We start from the raw sequence: 15,039 nt of genomic DNA, 5'->3' as shown, positions 1-15,039 counted from the left end.
CCAGGATGATTCAATATAATATTAACTTACTAAGTCTCATTCTTTAGAGATAGAAGGTAAGAGTTTTTCTGTTACTGTTTGTTGCTAGAGGTTTCACCCTTGCTTATGGAAGCAAATTTTGCAACTCAAAAGCTTAAAGCAAATCAGAATTTTCTTGCCTAAAATATTTTTAATGGGAAATGTCCTTTATGCAGCATTAAATGGAAAGAATGGAAAGCATAAAAAACGTCTGCTAACTGCATCTGAACCAAGTCTGCTTTCCTGTGTACCACCCCTGGGCTACGTTATCTCCTGATTCTGCCCTTGCCGGCCCCTCCGCGGTCTGCTGGCTGCCCCTCTAACCCGTTCTCCGCAAGACAACCATAATGGGTTCTCAGAAAGTGAGACCAATCCTGTCCTAGGCCTCCTCCTCTAAAGTTCTTCAAGGGCGTCCCGTGGTTCTTGGGGTAAAAGCAAACAGCGTTCAGGAGGCCAGGCGGCCCTGATCTCTGGCGGCTGGTGCTCCTCCTGCAGACCTTTGCTGACGGGCTCACAGGGCCTTTGCACGGGTTCCCCTCCATTACCTAGCTAACTCCTCGTCTTTCAGAGTGAGACTGCTGCAGCTTCCTTGGAGGGGCCTTTCCTGACCCCCACACTAGGGCCGTGAGCTGCTCCATGTGCTGGAAGCTCAGCGTCCCTGGCTTCAGGACCCTTATTACAGTAGTGATTTCACATGTATTCACATGGTTATTGGAACACCCATCTCTGATGAGATTATCCGTTCTGTGTGGGTAGAGAGTGGCCCTTGCTGCTTACCTTTATCCCCAGCAGCTCGTATAATACCTTTATTAAGTGAATAATATGATAAGCTACCGAGCCAACGTACTGTGTAAAGCAAAATATGAAAAGACAGCATCTTGGTGAATGTTTGGTATTTGTTTTATCATTCTTTTCATTATTACCTGGTTAAGCTCGGTTTAGAAATGAAAAAGATAAATTGTCACTTATTGAATATTGCCTACAGAATATGTATGCACCTGTATTTTATATAAGAAAAAAATAGTTTCTCAGTCTTCGCATAACACACGCTCCACGTAGGAATGATAGTAGTCAGCATTAAATACAACTCTATTTTCATAACAACCGTGCATCTTTATATCAGAGCATTCAGAGGATGTTGCCTCTCAACCTAAATTTACAGTAAAAGATGTTTTCAGAAATAAGTCCTTATGAAATTGATAAGCTACAACAGGTTCTTGAGGCAAATAGCTCTAAAACCCATACAGAAGGCTGCTTAGTTCCACATTGTCTAGAAACAGTTTCACAGATCATTTAGAAAATCAGCCTAGAGGTGATCAGAATAAACCACATTTCCCGTCCGTGCTTGAAGCCCATCTTGCTTGAGAGGTGATGAGATAGCGTCTGTTGTTGGCAGCCAGCAGTAGGGCTTGACCCTGATACGTAAGCTTTGATTCTGGGTCAGTGTTCTGGCGTGGGCAGGTCAGGGGTTATCCTTCAGAATCCTCATCCGTGAACTTGAGCAAGTAAGCGTCCACGTTATCTTTTCCTTCAGCCTGCAGCCTTTTCAGAGAAATTGTGAATATCATCTCAGATGCATTTACTGTGGCTTTTGTTTTTAAGAGTTAGCACACCATTTTGTCACCAGAAAGGCAGAAGGGACCTCTCAAGGCAGCCAGGGAGCCTGGCTAGAACACGGATGGAAACCACTGGGACTCCCACAGGATGTACAGAATCAGCGGTGGTTGTGAGTGCTAGGAAGGGAGCTTCCCGGACCACCTCCCCACGAGCGTGGAGGCGAGCACGGCCCCGACGGACTGCGGCCAGTCCCCGAGCCCGGGTACCAGGTACCCCTCTCCGTGTGGGGCCAGCGGCCAGCGCCGCTCTCCACCTGCCTGTCCCTCTCCAGAGAAGTCGTGCAAGGACCGTTCATCAGTTGCCTTCTTAGCGCCCTCACAGGTCACCCCGCGGCAGCTTTGCCCGGCGTTGTGGTCCTGCAGCCCGCGCCTCCCCAGTTTACTCACGTGTAGCAGGGAGGAGAGACGGCGCCCGTCTCATGGGGCTGTTGTGGGGATTCGGTGAGAAGAGCTTGCAGCTCAATATCTGGGAAATGGTAAATACTTATGATGACAATGTCAAATACTTGTCCTTATGATGAAGTGTTTTGGGAAGATTTTATCAATAGTTTTTCTGTCATGGTTGAGGTGCCACATTTTTAAAAATTAATTCATTAATCTTGATGTTTTTTTCCTTAAAAAAAAAAGTGGACAAGTAAGTACACTGTTCTCAGCATTCCTACAGAATTATTATTATTATTTTTTTTTTTTAAAGATTTTATTTATTTATTTGACAGAGAGAGACACAGCGAGAGAGGGAACACAAGCAGGGGGAGTGGGAGAGGGAGAAGCAGGCCCCCTGCCGAGCAGGGAGCCCGATGCGGGGCTCGATCCCAGGACCCTGGGATCATGACACGAGCCGAAGGCAGACGCTTAACGACTGAGCCACCCGGGCGCCCCCCTACAGAATTATTTTTAACCATATTTTAGTAATGGGAATATTTGTATAATTTTAAAGTTTACATGGCACATTTACATATGAGCTCATTTTCCTAGCAACCGTGTGAAGATAGCAACGTAGGTGTTATTGTTCTAAATTTTATAGCTTGGGAAACAGGCTGAGAGCCGCTGGCCAGCTTGCACGTGGTCGTACGAGTGGCCCTAGAACCCAGGTCTTCTCGTGGCTCGTCCGGGTTTAGTTACTTTGGATTCTTCGCTATGAGACTATTTGCTGCTCTGGAATTAGTAGAAATTATTGCCTACAGACTGTTCTGATGTATTTCTGTTCTTTCTGTGTATATTTTCACTCTCTTTTTTGGCTTTCTCTTTTAGAATCTTTTGAGTTGGAAGAAATTTCACAAGCGGCTTATATCAAGTGCCTTATATTACCGAAGCAAAGGTCCAAGGAAGTCAGTGACTTGATTAAGATCTTACAGCTAGTTTGTAGGAGCAGCGAGACTAATATCTCGGTCTCCTGATACTTAGCTTATTGCTAGTTTTTTTTTTTTTTATCTTCTGAGAAAAATGGGGAATGCAGCCTGGATTCATTTGGTTATATTTTGTGTCCACCAATGTAACCTTTAATTATGATGGGAAACATATACTTTTAGTCTCTTTTAAGTTTTTGCTTCAGATATAGGTATATATTAAATGTATACTAGTGAGTTTATTGTAGTTATTTGATATATCTTTATCTCAGCATAGTGGATAGGGACTATGTTTTATTCATGTTTTTACTTCCTACTATGTTTAACACATTTTCATATTCATAGTAAGTATTTACTAAATATTTGTTAGATTGAATTTCATGATGGATGGTGCTGCAAATTGGTATTTTTTTTTTATGTGCTTTTAAAATATCTGAAAATTTTTCCCGTTAAAAATATTTTATTGTATCTCTAATTATAAGATTAATAAGACTATTGAAATAGAACATACCAACTAAAGATGATATTATATAAATATTTCTAAGATTGTGAATTTTATTCATAACTGAATTCACTGAAAATTTTTATTCTTGTTTGATTTCCTTGATAAATGTTAACACCGAAGAATAAAAGTCTTCCTTTTTCTCTGAGATTTTTTTTTCTCTGAACAATGTTAATATATTGGTGATTGTTCAGGAAATCTTCACTCTGCCCATCAGCATTTTATCAGTTTCAGAGATAACTCTGAACTTGTGTAGCTGGGACATTAACATGGGTATTAATGATAGTGGATTTCTCTTTGTGTAAATTGAGGACTTAGACTAACTTCCTTCACTAATTGCATTGTTCATTTTGAACTCACAGACTATATAAAATAAGAAAAAGAGAGCAAGAGCAAAGTAAACTTGAGGGAAAAGTGAATCATTGAGTTAACTAGAGATCTAGGTTTTGAAGTACAAAGTTTTTTAGACCTGTAAAGAAAGACCCATTATCTTAGAAGATTCTGATTGCTTAGTAAAGACAAACTTTTGAGATTTGAGTGAGACTGGAATTAGAGGATTGAAAATCTTTTTTTTTCTTTAAACTTTTTATTAAAATTTAACACCTGCAGAAAAGTACACAAGTCATTAACTGTGCAGACTGATCATCTTCCTGAAGTGAAAATATCCGTGTCATCAGCACACCTTTTGGGAAACAGAACATTATTAGCACCCCGAAAAGCTCCCTTTGTGGCCCTTTTAGTCACTATGCTCTTGTCAGAAGGGTGACCACTCTCCTGGTTTCTAGCACCAAAGTCAGTTTTCCCCGGAATCATAGTCCTATGCTTCCTTTTGGTTCCTGCTGCTTGTGGTCCCATTTTCAGATTCATCCATGTTGTTACGTATAGGTGTAATCACTGATTTTCATTGCTGTATAATGGTCAATTTTAGGAATATATCATAATTTATGCTATATATCCATTTTACTGATGGTGAACATTTGGATTGTTTTCTAAGCTGGTATTACTGCAGACTTTTCCACTATGAAGATTCTTATACATGTATTTTGCAGTTTCTTTGTGTTTTTTGTTGATTATAGAACTGGGGTGATCTAAAGCAATCTTATTTTTGGACAAGGAAAATCAGGAACAGAGTTTTGACTTAAGTTAATTGCTTAGATTTCTTTATGCATATCAAAAGTGTGAGGTGTGTAGAAGAAATACAAGTGCTTAATAAAGTTTGTTGAAGGCACTCAGATTTTCATAGTTGGTAATCATGACTGCATAGAATAATTTGCTTTAATATATGTTTCAGTATTATCATCTGTAATTTCCTTATTTGTTCTTCATGCAGTATCTGAGGTAGCTTTTTCCCTGCTATGTGTGTACTTTTATTCTTTATTTCTGGGAATGCCCTGCCTATTCTTATCTTTGTTTATAGAAATCCCACTCATTGTTTTAAGCCTGGTCTGTAAAATGTTCCCTGACCTACCATTTAGAAATAATTCATCTCTCTCATTTTTCTATAATTACTTACATCTTTTTTTATTTTTGTTACATAATATCCTTATTATTGGTTTTATACTCTTACCTTTATACTCTTAGATTGCAGGTTTTTTTTTGAGGATAGCTTTATTTATTTTTGCCTTCCTCAGTCCCTAAAATCTGTACCTTGCACATATAGGTAGCTATATAAATAATATGTTGAGGGGCTCCTGGGTGGCGCAGTCGATTAAGTGTTCAACTCTTGGTTTTGGCTCAGGTCATGATCTCAGGGTCATGAGATTGAGCCCCACGTCGGGCTCTGTGCTCAGCACGGAGTCTGCTTGATATTCTCTCCTTCTCCCTCTCTCTCTGCCCCTCCTGTTTGTGCTTTCTCTCTCTCTCAAATCTTTTTAAAAAAATAAAAAAAAATAATATGTTGAATTTTAAATGCACTTATGAGTCTTACGTGTTCTGGGAACAATATCTAATTTATACTTTAGAAATTATTATAGAAGCAATAAATACTGATTCTGTTATAACCACATGAAGAGTATAACTGACATTTAGTATTGGAATTTAGTTTCAGTAGTAGAAGACGGTGGCTTAAGCTGGTTGAGGAAGTCTTACCAAAGAATGAAGGAACAAGCTGAGAAACAGAATAGAAATTTTGAAGACATTGTGGCTGAAAGATACGGGGTGAGTACTGGTATTAATGAGATAGGTATTATATTTACAGTTATATGAGAAATAAGTGTCTTCAACTTTGTCAGTGTTTTGTGCCATGAAGCTCTTTTGAGTTAAATGGATATTAAATCTCTACTCTATCGACTGCTGAAGCCATTGTCTACCTTTTTTTATCATGTAAACTTCTCTAGCATATTTTTATTGACATGATGAATATGAAAGTTAAGTATGTACGACTTAAGTGTGTGTGTTTAATGTAAAAATAACATTTTCTCATGTGAGAAAATTTAAATAATGCAGGAAATCGTCCATGGCACACCTCTTGAGATAAACACTGTTGAAATTTTGATATATTTCAGAGTTTGTGTTTATTCCAGAGATTTTGTTATACTCCAGAGTTTTGCAATATAACAGGTTTTAAAAAATGTATTTTTAAAATAAATATATATACACACACACTCTTAAAACAATGGAACCATAATATTTTACATGGTATTTTAGAACCAGCTCCCCCATTTACCATGTGTGGATAATCTTAGTATTTCATTAGTTAGTGGTCTTTTTTTTTTTTTTTTTTTTAATTTCTAGAAAAAAGCAGGTTTAGAAAATAAGATTTCAAGAATATGGGCAGGCACTCTGGAAAACAGTATGGAGGTTCCTCAAAAAGTTGAAAATAGAGCTACCATATGATCCAGCAATTGCACTACTGGGTATTTACCCCAAAGATACAAAAGTAGGGACCCAAAAGGGTACGTGCACCCCGATGTTTATAGCAGCAATGTCCACAATAGCCAAACTGTGGAAAGAGCCAAGATGTCCATCAACAGATGAATGGATAAAGAAGATGTGGTATATATATACCATGGAATATTATGCAGCCATCAAAAGGAATGAGATCTTGCCATTTGCAACGACGTGGATGGAACTGGAGGGTATTATGCTGAGCGAAATAAGTCAAACAGAGAAAGACATGTATCATATGACCTCACTGATATGAGGAATTCTTAATCTCAGGAAACAAACTGAGGGTTGCTGGAGTGGGGGGTGGGGTGGGAGGGATGGGGTGACTGGGTGATGGACACTGGGGAGGGTATGTGTTCTGGTAAGCGCTGTGAATTGTGCAAGACTGTTGAATCTCAGATCTGTACCTCTGAAACAAATAATGCAATATATGTTAAGAAAGAAAAAAAGAAGAAGAATGTAGCAGGAGGGGAAGAATGAAGGGGGGGAAATCGGAGGGGGAGAAGAACCATGAGAGACGATGGACTCTGAAAAACAAACTGAGGGTTCTAGAGGGGAGGGGGGTGGGAGGATGGGTTAGCCTGGTGATGGGTATTGAGGAGGGCACGTTCTGCATGGAGCACTGGGTGTTATGCACAAACAATGAATCATGGAACACTATATCTAAAACTAATGATGTAATGTATGGGGATTAACATAACAATAAAAAAATTAAAAAAAAAAAGAATATGGGCAGGCAAAAGTGAGAGAGAAAAATCATTCTTTTTTCAAAAGGAATCTGTGTCAAATTTTGATGTATACAGTTTCCCAGATTTTTTTCTGTTTGTTACATGCTTTTAAAATAGTTTATAAAAGTAGGCTCATAAAATACATTCTCCTTTTTTCACTTACTAGTATAGGCATAGTTGGATGTCAGTAAATATATACATTTTAATGACCTCTTAATATTTTAATATATATTTGTATGGATTTACTGTGTATTTATTTACTTAATTGTCAGTGGAGGGACATTTATGTCTTTTTTTCCCCTGTTAAATAGTATTGTACTGATAATCTTTGTTCAGTGTGTTTTGCATACTTATCAGGTTTTTTTCTTAAGATGAATTACTATAAACAAAATTGTTACTTTAAAGGATATAGACACTTGAAGTGAGATATATATTGCCGAATTTCTCTACAGAAAGGTTAACAAATTATATTTCCATTACAGTGACTCGTCTGTCACTTGGTTTTCAACGGTAGGATTCTCATTCTTTTAGTCTGGTACTGTGTTTGACAAACAAATTTTTTTTCATTGCTTTTATTTTTATACCTTTGTTTTCTAGTGAATTGGTATATTTTTTTCATATATTTTTGGCCATTTGTATTTTTAAGTGAATTGATTGTTGGTAACATTTCCCATTTTTCTTTTGGGATATTGATTTCTTTAAGATCTTTTAATAAGTCTGTTCACGTTTTTCTCTTAGTTTCATATTTGCTTTTGCCTTTGTTTATATTTGCTATGGGTAAGTTTTGAATATTGTTACCTAACAAAATTCTTCAGGTTTTTCTTTCATGACTTAATATTCTTGTTGTAATTCATTGAAAAGCCTTCTTCACCCCAAAATCATAGCAATGTATGTCCATATTTACTTTGAGTACTTGCTCAGTTTTATTTTTTATGCATATCTTTAATCTTTCTGGAATTTATATTTGTGTATGTTGTAAATAGGCTTCTAACTTTCCTTAGGTCTTCAAATAGTTGTTTATAATATATTGAGTAAATTAATCTTTTCCCACTAATTTGAAATGACACACTTATTATATATTAACTTGTCTCATAAAATAAGTCTGTTCTTTTACTCTCAAATCTGCTCTATTCATTTTTCTGTTATTTCCTGGAATTAGTATCATACTCTTAGAATTATTGTAGTTTTCAGTAACTCATGCACATTGCAGATAAGTAGTGAACACCTACTATGTGACAGGGTAAGTCTTTTTTTTATTAGTTATTAAAAAATTAGCTCTTCATTCTTATATTTCTTTGTTGTTGTTAAATTTAGAATCATTTTGTCAGGTTAAAGCTCAACAGAAATAAACATTTTCCCAAAATTCATCATAAATTTACAGATCTCTTTTGGAATTTCGATTTAAATTTAGCTAAATGTATTGATAAATCAGGTATGATTAATATTTTTATAATGTTGAGTCATCTCCTCCTAAAATATTGGATATTTCTCTATTCAAGTTTCATTTATGCTCTTCAGTAAATTTCTCTGTGCAGTTGTTACATGGGTCCTTAAGGTTTAAAAATTTTTTTTCCAGTTGTGTATTGAATCTTTTTTCCTTTATGTTTTCAGGCTTTCTGTTGGTGCTAGAATGCCAATTTTCTAAACTCATGTCATTAAATCTAATTTTTTAAATTGGGTCCTCTGGGAAGATAGTTATATGCAAATGATGATTACTTTTGCTTTTTCTCCTCAGTATTATGATATTGGATCTTATTTGTCCTCTCGAAATAGAATTTCAGAACTTTGATAAAAGCACTGGAAGCTAGTTTTCTTCTTTTTCCATTTAAAATGCCATTATGAAAACACGTCTATTAGTATCAGCCTCATAGAATTGTTGCGCGCATTAATAAAAATTTGAGTACTTTTCATGAGCCAGACACTGTTGAAGTGCTTCATGTATAATTAATTCTTTTACTACAGCAGCACTATTATTCTTGTTTTGTACATGTGGAAACTGAGGCACACAGGGGCTGACTACCTTCACCACAATTAGATGGTCAGTCAGGAGGTTCAAACCTAGGTGGAATCTCCTGGGACCCATTTAAATGATGTAAAGTAGGTAATATAATGAGCATTGGATACATTGTGGTCATTGCTGTTTTTGTTGTTTGTATCATTACGATATTTTATGGAATCTAAGAAGCCACTAAGTGTAGACACACCATTATTTCATGTCTCAATAAGGAGGAAGAAAGTTGCCTTTGAGGTAATGCTTTCATTATGAAAATACCCTCACCATCATTTCTGTTCTATTCATGTTGTTACTCAATTTAAGAAACATGTTAAATCTACATTTTTAAATAAATAAAATGAAATGTTATGGATTATCTCTGCCTAGGCTAAGATAATAACTTCAGCACGTTTTAATCCCCCATCTCACCTCTCAGATTTTGTTGAAATAATTTGAAAAAAAATTTTTAAGTTTTTATTCAATTTCCAGTTAACATACAGTGTAATATTAGTTTCAGGTTACAGTATAGTGATTCACTTCCATATAACACCTGGTGCTCATCATGACAGGTGTGCTCCTTCATCCCCATCACCTGTTACACCCATCCCCCCGCCCACCTCCCCTCTGGTCACCATCAGTGTGTTCTCTAGAGTTAAGAGTCTGTTTCTTGGTTTGTCTCTCTCTTTTTTTCCTTCCTTTGCTCATTTGTTTTGTTTCTTAAATTCCACATATGAGTGAAATCATATGGTATTTGTCTTTCTCTGACTGACTTATTTCACTTCATAATACTTTCTAGCTCCATTCATGTCATTGCAAATGGCAGGATTTCATTCTTTTTGATGGCTGAGTAATATTCCAGTGTATGTATGTGTATACACACACACACACACGCACATACAGTACTTGCCTGTGTTTTCTTCTAGGATTTCTATGGTGATAGGAGCCACATGTTCTTTATCCATTCATCAGTCGATGGACACTTGGGCTGCTTCCATAATTTGGCTATTGTAAATAAAGCTGCTATAAACATCAGGGTGCATGTATCCCTTTGAATTAGCATTTTTGTATCCTTTGGGTAAATATCTAGTAGTGCAATTGCTGGATCATAGGGTAGTTCTCTTTTTAACTTTTTGAGGACCCTCCATACTGTTTTCCAGAGTGGCTGCACCAGTTTGCATTCCCACCGACAGTGTAAGAGGGTTCCCCTTTCTCCACATCCTTGCCAACACCTGTTGTTTCTTGTGTTGTTGATTTTAGCCATTCTGACTGGTGTGAGGTGATATCTCATTGTAGTTTTGATTTGTATTTCCCTGATGATGAGTGATGTTGAGCATCTTTTCATGTGTCTGTTGGCCATCTGTATGTCTTCTTTGGAAAAATGTCTATTCATGTCTTCTGTCTATTTTTCAATTGGACTATTCATTTTTTGGGTGTTGAGTTTTATAAGTTATATATTTTAGATACTAACCCTTTATCAGATATGTCATTTGCAAATATCTTCTCCCATTCCATAGGTTGCCTTTTAGTTTTTGTTGAATGTTTTCTTTGCTGTACAGAAGCTTTTTATTTTGGTGTCGTCCCAATGGTTTGTTTTTGCTTTTGTTTCCCTTGCCTCAGGAGACATACCTAGAAAGAAGTTACTACAGCCCGTGTCAACAAAGTTACTGCCTCTGTTCTCTTCTAGGATTTTTATGGTGTCATGTCTCACATTTAGGTCTTTAATCCATTTTGAATTTATTTTTGTGTCTGGTGTAAGAAGATGGTCCAGTTTCATTCTTCTGCATGTGGCTGTCCAGTTTTCCCAACACCATTTATTGATGAAAATTCTTTTCCCGTTGGGTATTCTTTCCTGCTTTGTTGAAGATTAAATTGACCATATAATTGTGGGTTCACTTCTGGGTTTTCTATGATGTGTCTGTTTTTGTGCCAGTACCATACTGTCTTAATGATGACAGCTTTGTAATAGAGCTGGAAGTCCGGAATTGTGATGCCACCAGCTTTGCTTTTCTTATTCAACATTCCTCTGGCTATTCGGGGTCTTTTCTGGTTCCATACAAATTTGAGGATTATTTGTTCCATTTCTTTGAAAAAAGTGGATGGTATTTTGATAGGGATTGCATTAAATGTGTAGATTGCTTTGGGCAGTGTAGACATTTTAACACTATTCATTCTTCTAATCCATGAGCATGGAATGTCTCCATTTCTTTGTGTCCTTTTCAATTTCTTTCATTAGTATTTTATTTTATTTTATTTTTTAAAGATTTTATTTATTTGACAGAGAGAGAGATAGCGAGAGCAGGAACAGAAGCAGGGGGAGTGGGAGAGGGAGAAGCAGGCTTCCCGCTGAGCAGGGAGCCCGATGTGGGGCTCGATCCCAGGACCCTGGGATCATGACCTGAGCCGAAGGCAGACGTGAAACGACTGAGCCACCCAGGCACCCCTCATTAGTATATTATAGTTTATAGAGTACAGGTCTTTTTACCTCTTTGGTTAGGTTTATTCATAGGTATCTTACTGTTTTTGGTGCAGTTGTGAAAGGGATTGATTCCTTAATTTCTCTTTCAGCTGCTTCATTATTGGTGTATAGAAATGCAACAGATTTCTGTACTTTGATTTTGTATCCTGCAACTTTACCGAACTCGTTTATCAGTTCTAGCAGTTTTTTGGTGGGGTCTTTCTGGTTTTCTGTGTATAGTATCATGTCCTCTGCAAATAGGGAAAGTTTTACTCCTTCCTTGCTGATTTGGATGCCTTTTATTTCTTTTGTCTGATTGCTGTGGCTAGGACTTCCAGTATTATGTTGAATAAAAGTGGTGAGAGTGGACATCCCAGTCTTGCTCCTGACCTTAGAGGAAAAGCTCTCAGGTTTTCCCCATGTAGGATGATATTACTTGTGGGTTTTTCATATATGGCCTTTATTGTGTTGAGGTGTGTCCCTTCTAATCCTACTTGTTGAGGGTTTTTCTTTTTTCTTTTCTTTTTTTGTTAATGTTAGTCACCATACAGTACATCATTAGTTTTTGATGTAGTGTTCCATGATCCATTGTTTTCGTATAACACCCAGTGCTCCATGCAATATGTGCCCTCCTTAATACCCATCACCAGGCTAACCCCTCCTCCCACCCCCTCCCCTCTAGAACCCTCAGTTTGTTTCTCAGAGTCCATAGTCTCTCATGGTTCATCTCTCCCTCCGATTTTCCCCCCTTCATTTTTCCCTTCCTTCTCCTAATGTCCTCCATGCTCTTCCTTATGTTCCACAAATAAGTGAAACCACATGATAATTGACTTTCTGTGCTTGACTTATTTTACTTAGCATAATCTCCTCCAGTCCCACGCATGTTGATGCAAAAGTTGGGTATTCATCCTTTCTGACGGCTGAGTAATATTCCATTGTATATATGAACCGCATCTTCTCTATCCATTCATCTGTCGAAGGACATCTTTTGAATGGTTGTTGTACTTTGTTAAATGCTTTTTCTGCCTCTATTGGAATGATCATATGGCTCTTATCCTTTCTTTTATTAATATGATGTATCCTGTTGATTGAGTTGTGAATATTGAACCACCCTTGCAACCGAGGAATAAATCCCACTTGATTGTGGTGAATTGATTTTTTTTTTAATGTATTGTTGGATTTGGTTTGTTGGTTTTTTTTTTTTTAGAATTTTTGCATCTATGTTCATCAGAGATATTGGCCTGTAGTTCTCTTTTTTAGTTGTGTCTTTATCTGGTTTGGGTATTGGGAATGATGGCCTCATAGAATGAATTTGGGTTTTCCTTCCTTTTCTGTTTTTTGGAATAGTTTAAGAAGAATAGGTATTAAGTCTTCCTTAAATGTCTGGTAGAATTTGTTTGTGAAGCCATCTTTTTGATTACTGATTCAGTTTCTTTGCTGGTTATCCATCTGTTCAAGTTTTCTATTTCTTCCTGTTTCAATTTTGTTAGTTTATATGTTTCTAGGAATTTATCCCTTTCTTCCAGGTTGTCCAGTTTATTGGCATATAGTTTTTCATAATATTCTTGTATGATTGTTTGTATGTCTGTGATGTTAGTTGTTATTTCTCCTCTCTCATTTGTGATTTTATTTGTTTGGATCCTTTCTCTTTTCTTTTTGATAAGTCTGGCTGAGATTTACCAATTTTATTAATTTTTTCAAAGAACCAGCTCCTGGTTTTATTGATCTGTTTTTTTTTTTTTTTAATTTCTACATCATTTATTTCTGCTCTAATCTTTATTATTTCCTTCCTTTTGCTGGGTTTGGATTTTGGTTGTTGTATTTTTTTCTAGCTCCTTTAGGTTGTTTATTTGAGATTTTTCTTGCTTTTTCAGGTAGGCCTGTATTGCTATATACTTCCCTCTTAGGACTGCTTTTGCTGTATCCCAAAGGTTTTGGACCACTGTGTTTACACTTTCACTTGCTTCCTTGTATTTTCTTTTATTAACTAATTTGAAATTTTAATTCCAGTTTATTATAAGTTTTAAAAATATGCATCTTATTCTTGACAATTGTGTTAAACTTCACAGCTACAAGAACAATTATTTAGACTTAACTATTACATTTACCATTTGGTTTATAGTGTTTCTTCCTTTTTCAGCCATCTTTGCCCTAATTCCCTTATGGTTTGGCTTAATGTTCCTGAGTGATTTCCCCTGCACCTGATTAGTAAATGGTTTGCTTTCTGATTCCTTGTATTTTTGAAAATGACTTTCTTTTGTCCTTGCCAGGTAAGGATAGTTTGACTGTGAATTGAATTCTGTAAGGAATTATTGCCTTGTCTTTTTCTTTCATAATTTGATCTTTATTCCATTATCCTGTAGCTTGTAGTATTTAGTATTAGAGATGAAGAGTTGATAACAGTTTTACTTTTTTTTTGAAGAGGGAGAGGGAGAGAGAATTGTAGGCACTGAGTGTGGAGTCTGACATGGGGCTCAATCTCATGATCTCAATCTCAGATCATGACCTGAGCTGAAATCAAAAGTCTCATGCTCAACTTACTGAGCCACCCAGGTGCCCCAAGAGTTTTACCTTCTTTACTTTGTAGGTAATGTGTTATTTGCCTACTCCCATTTGTTTACAGTTCATGCTTACTGCCTCCTTCCCTGATCTAATTTTTGTGAAGAGTTTTTTTTTTTTTGTGCATGTATGTATTTTGAGACTCAAGAATTAGGGTTTTTTTTTTTTTTTGTAAAGATTTATTTTATTTTATTATTATTTTTTAAAGATTTAATTTATTTATTTGACAGAGATACAATGAGAGAGGGAACACAAGCAGGGGAGTGGGAGAGGGAGAAGCAGGCTTCCCGCCAAGCAGGGAGCCCAATGTGGGGCTCGATCCCAGGACCCTGGGATCATGACCTGAGCCGAAGGCAGATGCTTAACAACTGAGCCACCCAGGCACCCCAAGATTTATTTATTTTAGAGAGAGAGAGAGTGAGAGAGCGCATGCACATGAGTGGGGGGAGGGGTAGAGGGAGAGAATCTTCAAGCTGACTCCACCGTGAGCGCAGAGACTCACTTGGGGCTTGATGTCACAACCCATGAGATCATGACCTGAGCTGAAACCAAGAGTCAGAAACCAGGAGCTTAAGCCACCCAGGCAACCCCAGAATTAGGATTTTTTTATGTATGAGTCTTTATATGCTTCATTTTCTCCCCTCTCTTAAGGCTATCAGATGAGCCCTTCATACCTGGAAAATTAACTGGAGAAATTTTCTTATATTATTATTATAATCGTTTTGTTAATGCTTTCTTCTATCTTTGCTCTTTCTTTCTGGTAGTATTCATGTATGCATAATAGACTCTTAGAATTAATTGTCCTTCTGTCTTTTTTCCTTATTACATCTGCTTACCATCTTTTCCTAAGTAGAGAGAATGCCCAGGCTCCCGTTGAATTAACTAGTATTGGATGCAATACTTTCTGTTCTTCTGTTCACTATATCTGCATGTTTT

At 36.9% G+C, this 15,039-nt stretch overlaps 1 protein-coding gene across 1 annotated transcript in view; it reads left to right on the top strand.

Annotated features, from left to right (window-relative positions):
- The window catches only part of CWF19L2 (CWF19 like cell cycle control factor 2), a 121,376-nt gene that overhangs the window by 20,895 nt on the left and 85,442 nt on the right, over nt 1–15,039 (top strand). The window contains exon 7 of the mRNA XM_032427691.1: nt 5,524–5,639. Within this exon, the coding sequence (XP_032283582.1) occupies nt 5,524–5,639 (116 nt within the window). The remainder of the gene's footprint in view (nt 1–5,523; nt 5,640–15,039) is intronic.

The sequence above is a fragment of the Phoca vitulina genome, unplaced genomic scaffold, assembly GCF_004348235.1.
Source record: "Phoca vitulina isolate PV1807 unplaced genomic scaffold, GSC_HSeal_1.0 scaffold38, whole genome shotgun sequence".
NCBI classification, from domain to species: Eukaryota; Metazoa; Chordata; class Mammalia; order Carnivora; family Phocidae; genus Phoca; species Phoca vitulina.
Note: the sequence above shows the minus strand (reverse complement) of the source record. Positions and strands in the feature narration are given on the sequence as shown.